Source organism: Patella vulgata, chromosome 6, assembly GCF_932274485.2.
Source record: "Patella vulgata chromosome 6, xgPatVulg1.2, whole genome shotgun sequence".
In the NCBI taxonomy this organism is placed as follows: domain Eukaryota; kingdom Metazoa; phylum Mollusca; class Gastropoda; family Patellidae; genus Patella; species Patella vulgata.
In genome coordinates, this window is record NC_065884.2 from 47264347 (window position 1) to 47280356 (window position 16010).

Sequence of the window (16010 nt, forward strand, 5' to 3'; positions counted from 1 at the left end):
TCCCATAACAGACGCAAGTTTAATGTAAATGACGCACCTATCTCGATCTCGTTTTCTTCCGATCATTTTAGCAGATTGCTTCACCGTCTTTTCAATGTAATATAAAGTGACGACGAAGCAGATGAGGTTGCTCCCCAACACAAGAGCAATGGGAAGAAAAAAGGTAAAAATGTAACCAGAGTAATCTGACATCCAACATAGGGCAGCCATTCCATATTTTACATGCAAGTGGTTTCCAGGAATTACATCAAGGACCAAGAGCATAATGTAAAACAGTATCGGGGTTAAAACACAAAATAGACAGTACTTCATAAAGGCATCGCTTCCACGCCGACTCACAACGCGCATGGATTTAGGATGCATAGTGAGAAGCATATTTACAGCTTGGGCAGACATTCATAAGAATGCTGAAAGCCAACTGATATGGCTGATAGTTGCTAAATACCTGCATACCAAAACTCCAACATTTGGTACCATAGGTAATCCTTGTCCTAATATCAATGTCACTTCAAGACCGATGGTAAGTTTCCCAGGGAGATTCTGCAACTCGGCAATTATAGCGTAAAGTGAAATAGTAATCACTAAAACTAAAAAAGAAAATCGATAACCCAGAGCAAAACCACGACAGGTAGGTTTGAGCTCGATCCATGTCGAAGAAATGTTTAAACTTGGTTGCGTCGTAACAGACAATAGCTTGCGAATCATTAATATAGTATTCCAAGGGTGTGCCGCTTTCTTTCATAAGTTATTTATTCGACTGATATTGCTATATAATCGGGAGGTACAGTTTAACGATATACCAAAATGTGGTACACAGACACATACTTCTTCAATGTTTATAACGAGACTGCTACTAGATATTGTTAAATTAGTCAAAGTGTTGGCTAATGAATAGAAGAAGGTGACAGTGTTGGCCATCACTTCAACAAAGATTGTTTCGCTTTGAACTTGTAAACTTGCATTGCGGATACAAGCAAAAGTTCACCGTGAACAAGTAAAATTGTTCATCAAAATTAGTGATACTAAGTGAAATTTTGTTGGCTGATAAAGATAAAGGTAGGGAGTTAATTGCATCTAAAAAGTATTTAATAGAACTCGCTGTGATATTATATACAATCGCGGCTTTTTTCCGAGTATGGGACACACTTGTTGGTTTCTGGGTGCATACTAAACATTCCAAACTTTGGTATGTGGAATTATAAGTGCTTAAACATTCCATGCATTCTTCTTTAAATATGTTTACGGTGCTATTTCTTAATATACGTACGATGTATTACAGATTTCACCCCCGTGCTCGTATTCTGTGGTGACATTTATATCATCACAATAATTCGAAGCTTTGCCAGTTACCATAGTTTTGCAGAGTGATTCTTCCGAAATATTATGCCACAGATCACAGTAGATGTTTCGAAACAGCAATAGGACATTTCCCATGTATAACAATGGTGGCAGTTGAGTGGACCGTTGTTAGCACCATTCCTTTGACGATCGAATTATTAAGACTTAATTCATAGATTTGCTGATAACCGAGAAATTATGTGGATGATCTTCGTTTAATGGCATTTTAAGGCAGCTGCTGTACTTTACTAGTAACCTATACAGGTTTTAAACCAGAGACGACTGATTTTGTTTAGATGCGCCGTTCAAATAACCGAAATCCACAGTACCTTCCATTAATTTCCGACTTGTTTCGAAGAACAGGAAGTCAACCGTGGCATTTAAATTGAATCCATAAAGTTGACACCAGTCTATTATTGGGGTAAATTGAAATTCGGGAATCGTATAACATCCAATGTAGGTTTGGTTGCATGGGCAGATCGATGTTGCATTGATAGCAAATGAGGCTGAAAAAAATAAAGATAGGTTGCCAGGCAACGAAACATACGCCCACGGCAGCTAAATCGTCCGGGCAGTCAACAAGAGTTGTCGCATATTTTTACTTTTTTTCAGTAATGAAACATTTATAATACATTAAAATCTGATTAAGAGTAATAACTCATTAAGTAATTATCAGAAAACCATTAGAATTTATTTGTTTTTTTTATAAAGTTCTGCCCCATGCTAACGTTTAGTATACGAAACTTTTAACATCGTGGATTTAGCTGTTCAAGTCATAAAAATTCATTGAAAATCTCAAAACCTTAAACTCTGTTGCAATCTGAAGTCAATCGGATGATAACTTTAGCCTCGAGAGGGTCACAAGATTTTCAAAGTGATCAAGGGCCATAACTTTGGCAGAAATTATCGGAAATTATTGAAAATCAATTATGATTCTTCGTCTCATGACTTTAAACACTGTGTATAAATTTAAAGTCAATCGGATATTAACTTTAGCCTCTAGAGCGTCCACAATCCGGACCGACGACAATATACGACCACATTTCAATGTGGGCGTATAAAAAGTAAACAAAACATAATGAATTTAAAGATACATTCCGTGCGTATTGACTGCCGGTGTTGTATGACGCACAAGGCCATGTGTGAGCACACAAGCCCAATATTTATATCGTTATAGTGGGGTCCTAGGGGCCTGCAAGGGTTGGTGAGCGGGTGTTTACCCAGACATTATGGGCGAAGCCCTGAGTCTGATGACCAAGGAGATAAGTTTGACATTGGTTGAGCAATATGGTTATGAAATAATGGGGACTAGAATCTGTTCCTAGTTTTGTAAAATGCATTAGAACCATGTGATTTTTTTCCACTAAAATAAAAACCCACACCCACATACCCTTTCAGTTAGACCCTACATTATTGTCCCCCACCTTTCGAAGAAAGCAGGGGACTATTAAAATGGGTTCGTCCGTCTGTCTGTCTTTCTGCCTGCCCGTCCGTCTGTCCGTCCGTCACACATTTTGGGACACAATAACTCTCCTTCTAATTGAGCTAGAATGTTCAAACTTGGTGTATGTGTTTATTCGGTCAGTGCCTTGATGGAGTTCGAAGATTAGCATTTTCCTTCTTAGGGTAAGCAGAGATAAGCAATTTCATTGGTTAATGCTTTGGGACACGATAACTTTAGTTCTAATTAAGTGAGAGTGATGAAGCAGAGCTAATCAATTTCATTGGTCGGTGCTTTGGGACAAGATAATCTTAATTCTATCTGATAGAGAGTGATGAAACTTAGTGTATAGTTTGATTGCTCGGATACTTTTGAAAAAAATAAATGGGGATTAATTAAAATGTTTCATCTATTTATTTTGGGATTTCGGTGGGGAACATCAGCCTCCCTGTTGGCTTGTTTTTACTAACTAGGTAGCTGTAAGCCTAGTTCAAATATTTAAGGCCAAATTACAAATATTTAAACTGAAACCGTATATAGGTTTCATACAGATTGGCTGATAACTTTTGTCGTTCGAGCATTCACAAGGTTAAACAAAGTAAAAATGGGGCATATACTCTAGGGGCAATCAACAGAAATTGCTGATATTCAATAGGAATCTTTGTTTCACTAATTTAAATTATGCATATAAATTCCATACAGATTGGATGATAACTTTTGTCGTTAGAGCATTCAGGCCGTTCACAAGGTTCAATAAAGTGAAACAAGGGCTATAACTCTAGAAGTAATAAACGGAATATGTTGAAATTCAACAGGCTTCTTCATTTCACTAATTTAAATGATGCATAAAGGTTTCATACAGATCGGCTGATAACTTTTTTCATTAGAGTGTTCACAAGGAGCACCAAAGAAATTAATGGAAATTACTGAAATTAAATAGGATTATTCATCTCACTAATGTAAACAATTGGCAATATACATCTTTTTTTATTCTGGGAGCATAAAAATTATAAATGCAACAAGTAATATATTTTATTCAGGCAACAACAGGTACAACACATCAACAAAAATATTATATCATCTAAAGATTATAACATTTTCTTTAACTAACTGTATGTTTAAATGCACATTTGGTTTTAACTTTGCACAACACTTACCAAGATTCTTCACAAATTTAACAAAAAGTTGGTTTTAAACTCATCTTTAAAGATAGATAAAGTATTTTTGAGTGGAAATTAAGTGTCTGTATCATAGTTAACCTACAGTACACATTGCTTTTTGGGATGAGATTTATTACTCCCCTATTTTCAAATTTTTAAAATCATAAAGTGCAAACATCCCAAAACATCAAAATCATTAAGTTTGTTGTGTTACATCTAGAGTTGATGAATTTAACCCAGTTTCTTGTTCTACAAATATATTGTAAACTGACTATAAATGATTGCATGGCACAAATTCCAATGGACAGTACAGTACAAAAATTTGGCACTCCTGCAAAGAACATAATGCTGGAAATCTATTTTTTAAGTACAAAATTTTTAATTAGACTAAGGTCAATTATTGAAATATATAATATGGTTTTGATTATATGCTATACAGAATAAGGTAGCTATCACCCTGAGTTTAACATATATGTTTCAATTACCAAATATCTTTTTTATGCTTACTACTTATTTTGTGAAGTCTCTGTAAGCAGTTAAGTACCACTGATGTAAACTGATTTCTACAAATTCCTTAACGCTTAAAGGTAGAAATTAAGCCCTTAGTTTAAAACTGTGTTGAAATAATAAAATCAAAACAAATATAGAATTTCAATTAACAATAATTTCAACACAGCCATTTATTCAATGTAGGCTAATGTCCCTTTAAACATAAAGAAATCTGTTCAGTGGCATTTTCCTTTCAACCTATGATCTACAAACAATAGAGATTTATATATGCAACAAAATGTGCAGACGTCTTATCATATTGTTAGTAATAAAACATAGATAATTGTTTATATGTATGTAAAATTGTATGTACAATATATTTAATTATTTGTTTACCTCTTCGGGAAGTTATCTCCTTCCCTTTAAATCTATGTCAATATTATTTAAGAATATAAGTATGCATAAAACGTTTTGAGTATTCTCCTGTAAACCCTTATATCATTAGTAAAAACACAATTGCACAAAATCAAATAACATATGATCTAAAATTATTCTATCTTATTTACTACAAAAAATGGTTCAAATCTGTTTTAACATTTGGTATAAATACATGATATTTAAATTATAAAAATGCTAAGACACATTGTTTTTTTATCGTTTTTATAAGAAAACATAATAATATATTATTTAAAGCTAACAAAAATATCTAACAATCTTTTCATCAATCAAGGCACTGCATATCATAGTTCGGTTTACGAAATTAGTATTTCTAAAAATATACAACTTTTATTATTAAAATTCAGGCTTATCCTTTTGGATTTCACCCAACAATCCAATATTAACAATAAGTTACATAAATTTTACGAAGAAGGCATTTTTGATTTAAGAATTTGGGTCAAGTAAGCAACCATAACAAAAAAAAATAGTTATTTTACTTCCCACAAACTGACAGAGAATAGCTTGGTCCAAGAAGTTTTCCAGGGTTGTTTTCATCCATGTTGTCTTTAAGAAAATAACTACCAAGCCTTGTGTATGTAGCTTTCCACAGTTACTTTCTAAAGCTTCAAAATCTTGGTTTAAATCCATGTCGAAAGCTATACATGCAGTAAACATAAACTTCTCTATTTTGAGACTATACATTTTGCCCATCCATTTGCCGAGATACTTTTTTTTGAATACAACCCATCTGTCTTTACTATATAACTAGAAACACTTTCCCTGTCATACCATAGAAATGATTCCATATATCTGAAAATCCCATCAAGGAAGGAGAACAAATCTTTGTTACTTTGTGGTTGATTACAGTTTAAAATAGATATACTAATAGTCTGCCCTATTACTATTGACTGTCACTATTTATTTGGTTTATAAAAACTATTATACATTATAAACAAGAGATATATATCATAATACATCACATGGAAACAAAAGACACAAAGTATAAATAGTTTATTCTAAAAGAGTTTATGATAATAATTTATGTAATGAAGATTTTCAACAGCTTTAAAAATAAAAGAGTAAAAACAGCAGGCACCATTAAAGTAGAAATGATGGTTGCAGTCACCATAGCAACCAAAGGTTAAGAAATATGAATTTGCTGATCATGATCAAATCAACTTTAGATTTAGCACCACTTTTTATATAAGTAAAAAAATTCATTAAAGATGTCTTGCATATTATTAAACACAACAACTGTCTATCTTATCCTTCAGTTGTTATGGTAACAAGCATAAAGTTAGAATGACGCATCACTGTTCCACTGTTTTAGGGAGAGAAGCTGGTGCTGCTTTGTTTCTTTCATGGTCTCTGAGTTTTCTATAAAAACTTTGGACGTAAGTGAAAACACATTTCCAATCAGGATTTTTCATTTTCACCATATCTTCAACATCTAATAAAGGTGCAATATCAGCCAACTCTCTGTAATAATATTATAGTTAACATTATGGACAATATTAAGATATTTAATCTGCATAAAAATATTTGCACATGTCAACACTGCCACCAATATTTGGTAATTGTAAAGAGAGCTGCATCCACAATAAACAAGCAGTTCCCATGCAAGATACGCCCACATTTTGCAAGATATGGACAAAGAACAAGCTCCAAAAAAAAGAAGCAATTATTCATACCAGGAGGGGCCATAATCCAGGAACTTACGGTCCAATATGCGAACGAAATAAAAACTCAACCATCATTATTGTGTAAAGGTGATATATTTAAACGATTTTTAAATCGATTAAAACTTAACTGTGACCTCTAGAGGGTCAACAATTTAAAAACACGATTTTTGTAAATCAGGGGCCATAATCCAGGAAGTTACGGTCTTGTATGTGCAAAAGGAACCGAGATCGTTGGGACATAAACATATTTAAGTTTAATGAAAATCTGATAAAAATTAGGGGGGTTGGATGGTCGAATGATTAGCACGTGCGTGCTGTATCATACGACCTGTCATTGAGTCAACTGGTGAGGTTTCGAATCCCCGGTTGTACGTGACAAGGAGTAGGGTCGGCTGTCCAACCTCGTGGGTTTTCTCCGGGTACTCTGGATTCCTCCCACTGCTAAAGACCCCTACATGCAAGTGAATTATTGAAATAAAATTAAACCATATGTTAGTCCCAAAATCACCTAGTTTGTGTCGAGTGGACGTTAAACCCCATGTCTCTCTCGCTCTGATAAAAACTGTGACTTCTAGACGTTCTACAACTGTCATTAGGGTGATATATTTAAGCGTTTTTTAAAAATCGGATATAAATTGTGACCTCTAGATGGTTCGCAAGCTAAAAGCCATAATCCAGGAAGATATAAACATATAAACAAGTTTTGATCCGATACATGGAGATAAACCTATATTTCAAGTTTCATCATATTCGGATAAGAATTGTGACCTGTAGAATGTCCACAAATATTGTGGTCGTCGGTATGACGACAATATGAACATGTGGGCATACAAAAATTTTGGGGGAATTGAGCAGTGAAAAACACAATTAATCTTGCAATTTTCATGAACGTCAAACCATTACACCTCTTTAGTCAAAACCTGTTACAAACGTAAAGACAGTTATTCTTTTCACCTACATAGATTCACTCCAACATTCTATTAGATATGGGAATTCAATATAAGAGTAGGCCGTACCATAATTTCTCTCATAGCACACTGTACAACATATGCCCATTTTTATAAGAACAGTCGGAGCAGTACAGTAGGACTTTAAACCCCATTTCATTTCTATTAGAAACAGTTGCTAGATTTACATAGTAGTAAATGTTGTTTATGTGCTAAATGTTAGAAAGCTATCAAGTCTATTTAGTGATTCTGCACTTGCTTTATTACTATATAGTACAGTGATTCTCAACCAGTGTGCCACGGCACACCTGTGTGCCGCGAGATCTTCCTAAGTGTGCCCCAAAATTTTGAACGGAACACTAAGAAAATTGGAAAAAAACATGTGATCCCAATTGAGTATTCATCGGTGTCTACTGATAAGTTCATAGCTGTGTTTTTCTTTATTTAGTTTTAGTCATTCTGTATGTGTCTATGACTAGTCACTGTCTACGGTTCTATGCCGTCTGACTTACCATGTTTTTATTTTGCAAAATTCAGATATTTTTCATATAAATTTATCCAGGTGTGCCGCTATTTTTTCATATGTTCCAAGGTGTGCCGCAATCTGGTTAAAACACAGATCCTATTTCGTTTTTATAGTTCAAAATTTCGTTTTACTTATCTTTACTACACTTGGATCTGGAAGAGTTGTTATTTAACTTGTGTTCTGAATGGTGTCAATGAAACGGTCTGTTACGGCGAGCTTTAAGCGTGTTTTTCACGGAACTGTGGGTAATCCACTCGTAACATCAATACTGATTGGTTAATCAAATGTCTGACGTCAAAAGGGTCATAAGTCGGTCTTTTGACCCCTGACGTGATCTATCACTATAACTTGTCAGATCTTCATGTAGTGTAGGCCATCGAAAGTATAAAAAAACGAAACGAAATATAGATCTGTATTTTAGTCAGATTGGGTGTGCCGTTGACAAAAAAAAGTTGAGAACCACTGCTTTAGTACAACCACTATAAGGTGTGTATATAAGGTTAGCAGTTTCAGCAAATTATCACTTTCTATATATTGAGGTCATTTTATTTAACACTGTAATTAATGGGATTACATTATCTAATAATTTCAAGGTAAGTTAAACTGATCTCAGAACTGATTCACAAAGTATACAAATAATACTACTACTTTTATAAGACTATAGGTCCCATGCAGTAGTTTAATCCAGCTGTACATATGTATACTTACTCTGCTTTATCAAATGCCAAGTTAAAGTTATCTCGTCTTTTCTTTGGGTCAAGTTTTGAGAAGTCGAAAGAATCTGGATAGAAATGGTGTATTAAGGCACAGAAGGCCATACCATTATTCCATGAACTAGAGAAATTAGTAACCTCAACATTCTGAAAATAAAATGTTACTTTTATGAATTATTCATAAACACTGAAGGGTTACAAAATCGGACAATTATTCCTAAAATAGGATTAAAATATTAAATATTTTAAAACATTCAAATTAGATTTGATTTTATTTTTACAAAGTGTCCAATTGCAAAGTGTTAATAAAGCCCATAAAGCCCACCAAAGCAATGAGGCTAAATTATTTGATAAATAACAACCTTTTCCTAAAATAAATCCTCAATTGTGTATTCCACCTAGGGACACAATCAAACAATATATGTGCAGAAACCTTATACAAACCCAATAAAATACATTTTACGGTTCCAACTTCTTTAAATTGAACATTTCAACCTTCAGATCGACAGAGGCTGTTCTCAAGAGAAAACAATGGTTATGGTGTATAACGTATAAAGTAAATTAATGAATTTTGACCATAAAATGTATTTTAGTTAAACTCTAACTTCAAAACTTACTTGCAAACCCATATAGAATTAAAATAAGATTCCAAACCCATTTAAAGCTAAAATAACATTCCAAACTAAAATCTATCCAAACTAAATGAACATTTTCATTTACAGAAAACACACAAAACAAAAGAAACACATATACATACCAAAGTGAAAACAGAAATTAAATTGATAGATTATTTTGAGGTATTTTGATTGGAAAAGCCATGCTTCAAGAAACTATGAAAATCTACAATTCATCAGAGAATATATAGAGAGAGAGAGACTCTGGCTTGTCGCTACGATATTCATAGAGGGATGGGACTTGCTGAACACATGGTTTAAATCAATGAAGTTAAAAGTGTACGAAACTGTTTATATTTTCTTAATTAAGGGCATTGAGTAGTCTAAGATACACATTAACTTTTCAACACCAATCTTATTAAGACTATGTCCACTTGTTCCATGTGTAAAATAACCCAGAGGACACATAACAGTCTGATCGTTTGTTCGTGTAATAATGGAGGTACAAGCGGAAAGAAAAAATATATTTATAGCAAACAATAGAAGGTTTCCCCGATCTAGATCAGTTCTTGAATAAATTATGACGTCGTATATGCACCTTTCTTGTCATCCTCTGTAAACAATCATGGCACTGAAGTAGATATTTACATTTTACGTCTGAATTGTTGTATTTTAACATTTGTTTTGGACATATTCAAAGAATAAGGCCCTAACCCAAAATCTTGTTTGAAGGTTTATAATGAACAATGATTTTAAAATACTTTGAGATGATATTTTACAACGTTTTTGGTGTCGAAATGTAGATTATAAACTCTACTTTCAATCTACTGGTGTGATTATCGATATCTCTTTTTAACATGTACTAACAGAATTTCCAAGAAAACTCATCATTTTTTTTGCATTCCCATGGATACCAGACAAATCACAGGGTAGCTTTTTCGAACTTGCTATTAGCATTGTTCATGCCAAATTTAAAGAAAATCTATGCAGGCATAACTGACAAAATATGACTTTTGCTGTCATCAGCACCCTTTATTACCATGCTTTTGGGTCAAGTTTGGAACATAGTTGGTAAATAAAATTGGTATTTTTTGGATGATTAATATGTAGTTTACCACCAAAAATAACAAAAAATATCATATCTTATCAACAAAAATTACAGTGCTAACTTTAAAATGTGCATTTTAGACTGCTCAATGCCCTTAAAGTGTACCCTCTTCTCTCCTACTGGACTGATCAACTTCATTTGAATCAATTGGAATAAGCAGCACTCAGACAACAAATCTATTTGTAAATTAGTTGGGGGAGGGAAAAATAACTTACTCATGTTTCTCTCAAATCAAAATTGGTGTCATTTTTTTGTTTATAGAATTGCATGCCATGTAAAATATTGTCTAGCATAACATTAGGATAAAGCTTTGATGTTGAAATGAAATAAAATAACACAGAAATATAATGTAAAATGGCGTTGAGATAACTAAATCTGTGGTCCAGATCTGTAATACGTGCAATAGCTGACCAACCTTAAATTCTTTCAAGATAAAAATGCAGCTTAGACAGATTTTAGCCATAATATCTACTACAACTATTTGATTGGACACAGTAAGTTGTTTTTTTGCCAATAAGAAACCAATCTCTGTTGGCATTTTGGAATGTGCTTTCTGTTCATACTGAGCATCTTCAAGCCATATATAATATATATATCGAGATGTTATGATTAAAACTGTCAGTGGTCGAAAATACACAATGTAGCTTTTTTCAAAATTACAACTTGATAGACCATTTATTGTGATAGAGGAAAAACAGAGTCCTAAAGCTATTTAAAGTTGTGTCTCTCATGCTTGGTTCTATTATAGCATACTACCTCATACTCTCTGGTCATAGCCTTAGCCCATTCCAGTAGGACTTGTTTTATAGAACTTGGGCTTCGAGATATATTAGGCTTAGCCGCTCCACCAGCACTTTGTGAAGAATAAATGAGATGTTATGTTTTAGATATTGGAAGAGAGAATGGGTTAATTAATGACTATCAATTAATTATTGTATGAATAGGTTTAGAATTATAATGATAAATGATGCTATAATAATTAAGCCTCCATCTGCATCTCTGAAAATGAATGAACTGAAATATGATTCATAGATAATATATTTCTAGGTAATAATAATATGATAATCAGCTCCCAAATTTCGACCACTAAGAAAATATAAAAGATAATCTATTTTTTTGTCTATAAAAGTCTGACATTCATTGATTTTATATTTTCTCAGATAAAAATTTAACAGAAAATGTACTTGAAATCAACTGAAATTTTGAATTTTTTTAAAATAAAATTTAGTTGAAAATTTACCCGAATATGAGAACAATTATCAAATAATTATTATGAGAAAAGATGTTACTGTATTTAAATTCATCTATAACTTCTTTTCTATGTGAATATTAATCCATTATGGTATTATATTTAAATTATATGCAACATTTTCACTAAATTGAAAGCATAATAACCACTTTGTTATTAATTAACTTTATTTTAAATTACTACATCTACAAAACCATGTCACCATTTTTACCAATAACGATATCTAAAGCATCATGCACCATTTAATTTTAACAAAATATATACCACATTTGCGTCATTTCACCAAGGCATACAAATGAACAATGAAATGAATAATAGCATGCCGCATCGGCTCGGTTCTAGGCATGATCATTTACCTCGTATTCACGAGTCATAGCTTTAGTCCATTCTAACAGCATCTGTTTAATTGCACTCGGACTACGAGTTATCCTTTTAGAAAGAAAGATAATACAATAGTAAAATAGAATTTATATGGCATAACAAACACATTTCATTAAATGCACAGCAAACCAGACTGTTCACATCAAGGATGCCGTTTCAAAATTTTCTACATATATTCTAAAAAGTTAAAAACATGTATCAATATGTACTGACTTTACTATACATGACTACATTTTTTGTAGAGCTAAAAATAAATTTGGGTTATAACAAGAAAAGTTATTATACATGTTTTACAGAGAATGTATGGGAGACATTTCAGCTCATTACAGATGTAAAATATTAGGTCTTGCTTCTTAATATTGTAGTTCTGATTTCATTTTTTGATTCACTGTGTTTTCCAAATTTTTCTATATTTCTGCCAAATACAAAAAAACAATTAAGGAAGCCTTCTTTTTAAAATAAAACAAATGTGGGCTGAAATATCTTCTGTAGTATCACAGAATCAGTGATTAATAACATTTGTGTTGTATAATATCAAACACAAATACTCATACTGAATATAGTTATATGGCTGAATAAAAAAAATATAGTAACATTTGAAGTGCTGCCAAAACTCAAAGCAAAATATATTTAATAGCATATGTTTCAGGTGTAGCTATTTCGGTGATTAACAGCAACTCCTACACACAGCTTTAAAAAGAAAAAAACCTAAATGAAAAGGAAATAAACTATGTTAAATAATGATTTATGAATAGGCAAGAAAAGATCAATTACTACAGGAAAGTTTTGGAGATTATTTTAGGAAAAACAAGAATATACCTTCTTTGTTAATTAAGAAAATAAATATAAAGTTCCATTATATCATTCAAGAGATAAGAAAAAAAACCTAATCAAAGATCAAATAAATGTATCTATTTCAGTGCATTTGTAGAGATACATTTTGATTATTTTAAGAACAAATCCTTCTGATAGAAAGCAACAATCAGAGTTATTCCCCTTTAGTACCCAAGACAAACTGATCCTTTTCAAGATTTTGAGACTTCTTGCTACATTCATATATAACTACATAATATATGAATCTTAAATCTTTATGGACTGATAATTAACCAAATCAATTTCTTAAGAAAAGGGCATGTCACTATAACACTGATAACTCCAATATAAGCCACCCTTTTGTGCACAAGCTAGATGATGTCAATAAGATCGCTGAATCCATCATTAAACGAGATATAACAGTAACTAATGCAAGCCATATAGGTAACATTTAACCAGTACCATATTAAAAATAATCTCCTTCTAATTAAGTCTAACTACCTAGAGACTCCTAACTGAAAGATCAAAACTTTTTAAAAACAGTTATTAAACAAATATTAGAACAGAGACTTTCTGCAGACTACCTCTCCAATACCCCATCCCCACCCACAAAGTTATAGAATTTAGGCCTAATGGTCAAAGAAATTTCAACTCAATATATGTAATGATTCTACAAATGCTTTTTTTATAGCATATCTTCTAAAATAAGATATTTATCAATTCTATAATCAAACATTTCATTAAATGAGGTCTTAATTAACTTATCAATATTTCTGGGGATTTTGTTTACAAAATTCAACTAATGGTACCTCATATTCTTGTGTATTATTTTTAACAAAATGTTTTAACTCTTCTTTGATTTCAACAGCATTTCGCTGCATATTTCTAGCTGCCTTCTTTGCCATGGTAACCGTAACTAAGGCACTGCAGGTAAGAAACAAAACATGCAACATAATTAAGTGTATTCATGCAACACATTTCTAAATCTGTATTTATCTTAATAGAATCATTTATGTATCAGCACATAACATAAAGTATGCTACTGTTAGTAGATAAGGTATGTATTTTCTTGTTTATCTTATCTATTTTAACTTATATAAATTTCGTTCATCTTTAAACTTTGAAAAATAAAAAGTTATTTAATAATTAAAAATGATCTATGTTAAAAAGCTAATTTTAAGTCAAGACTTTTTTTATACCTTACAAAAAAAAATAAATATCATTTGTACACCTTGTACACATTACAAAGCTAAGTTATCAAGGTAAATTCATCAATCTTGAAAGACTAAATATGGAGGGACAAATATTTTAAAAGCAGAATGAATCTAATGAAATTGATAATATATTCGTGGTGATGAAGTTTTTTAAATCTAAAAAGCAAAAACTTTAATGCAAAACTTCTAAAATGCTTCTGAAAATTTTGAGAAATGAAGATGTGCAAACATCTACTTGGCACTTCTTGATATCCATTATATTATTATCTTAAGGTTTAAAAATATAGAAGATAAAATCTAAATATATAAATAAATAAAATAAGTAAAGGAAAAAAATGAATATGTCATTTCAATTAGAAACAACATACCTATCTGGTAAACTGAAAAAAAGTAAGCAATAAAATATTTCTTTGCATGCTGACTTACATTTTTTCCATAGATAAGATAATCTGGTAAAATGTCTAAGTCTGATTAAGTTAAAACTTTAAGGAAATAAAGAACTCTGGTCAACTATAACCCACATTTGGAAATAAAAACAAAGGTGACAAAATATTTTTTTTACCAAAAGTACTATAGTTGAATTATTTTAATAATGTTTTACCATACAACTGGTAAATTATTTCAAAATTTTAATGTTTTTTTTTTTGTTGTTATTTATTTTTCTTAAAATAAGGTTTCTATAATATAAACTTACTTAGGTTTTCCAAGCTGTCCAGGAGAAGATTTATCCATTTGTTTGAAGGCAGCCATAGCACCTTTAGTTCCTCCTAGAAACAATAAATAAAATATATTAAAAGTCATTTTACCAAGTACTTATGCTAACACTGTCCCAATGACTAAAATATCAGTCGGTTTGCCTTGGTATATATGTAATAAAAAAACTTCAACAAATTCTTAAAAAATCTGCAAACGTTATCAATCTTATGTAAAAGAACAATCATAATATGTACACAACAGGAAGAAGAATTATAAGTAGCTCCAAAGTTTCTTCAAATAATCAGACACTTCATTTCCAAATGATTAGAAATCGACAAAAGCACAACCAAACAAATAAAAAATGTTCTTGAAAACAAAAACCTAATGCAGTAGAGCAACCATTTACTGTTACACACAAGGAGAGAAGTAATTAAAGGTAGCCCCGAAGTATCTTCCAAACATTCGGCCACTTTATCTCCATATAATTATTTTTAGAAATCATCTTAACAATTTATCAGAATTTCATGTCAATTACTGTAGACAAAAACAAATAAAAAATTTGTTGTAGTAAAAAAAAAAAAACACTTACAAATGATTAGCCTAATTATTTCTTTACAGTACTAGATATAACTAATATTCTTTCAATTATATTCCCAAACACAACCGTAACACAATAACAACTCAACATAAATGACAAGTTGGAACAAATTCACAGGCTTCTGGCCAGGTAGAGAACACCTTTATTTACATGCCAATATATTTTAAACCAATCAAGATGCTGCCACTTAATCATGCTTCACCATGCTGGGATCTCTAAAATTATTGACTACAACAGGGCAGTGATATATTGTCTGTAACTTTTGTAGGATCGATTTCCCAATGTTGCTTATCACTATACTTGTGATTTAATTGAAATCAATGCGAAGGGATAAAATTCTAAGTTCTAGCTGTTGAAAACAGAATCTCAAGAACTCCAGTTTTGAAATTTGCTTAAAGTTGAAATAACCTGTTAAAAGTACATTTACAATGATTTATGTATGTGGGTTGCGTCTATTTTTGTCTTTAATCTTAATGGAAACCTGTAGTCCTATCTATCATGGACATCTTTAAAGTGTTACATTTTTTGTTATACTTAAACAGAAAAACACAATCATTTTTATAGTTTTATAAAACTAGAGATAGAGCATTAACTGTTCTAACT

At 31.7% G+C, this 16010-nt stretch overlaps 1 protein-coding gene across 5 annotated transcripts in view; it reads right to left on the bottom strand.

Moving 5' to 3' along the window:
- Window positions 1-3796: 3796 nt before the first annotated feature.
- Window positions 3797-16010, bottom strand: part of LOC126825078 (titin homolog) — a 105880-nt gene continuing 93666 nt past the window's right edge. For 4 of the 5 annotated variants that reach the window (XM_050554528.2, XM_050554531.2, XM_050554530.2 and 1 more), the window contains 4 exons: window positions 14808-14880; window positions 11213-11309; window positions 8730-8881; window positions 3797-6345 (listed from right to left, as the gene is read on the bottom strand). In XM_050554528.2, the coding sequence (XP_050410485.1) occupies window positions 6177-6345; window positions 8730-8881; window positions 11213-11309; window positions 14808-14880 (491 nt within the window). In that variant the 3' untranslated portion in view covers window positions 3797-6176. Of the gene's footprint in view, window positions 6346-8729; window positions 8882-11212; window positions 11310-12061; window positions 12135-14807; window positions 14881-16010 lie in introns of all 5 variants that reach the window. The other variant, XM_050554529.2, reaches the window with a different exon arrangement.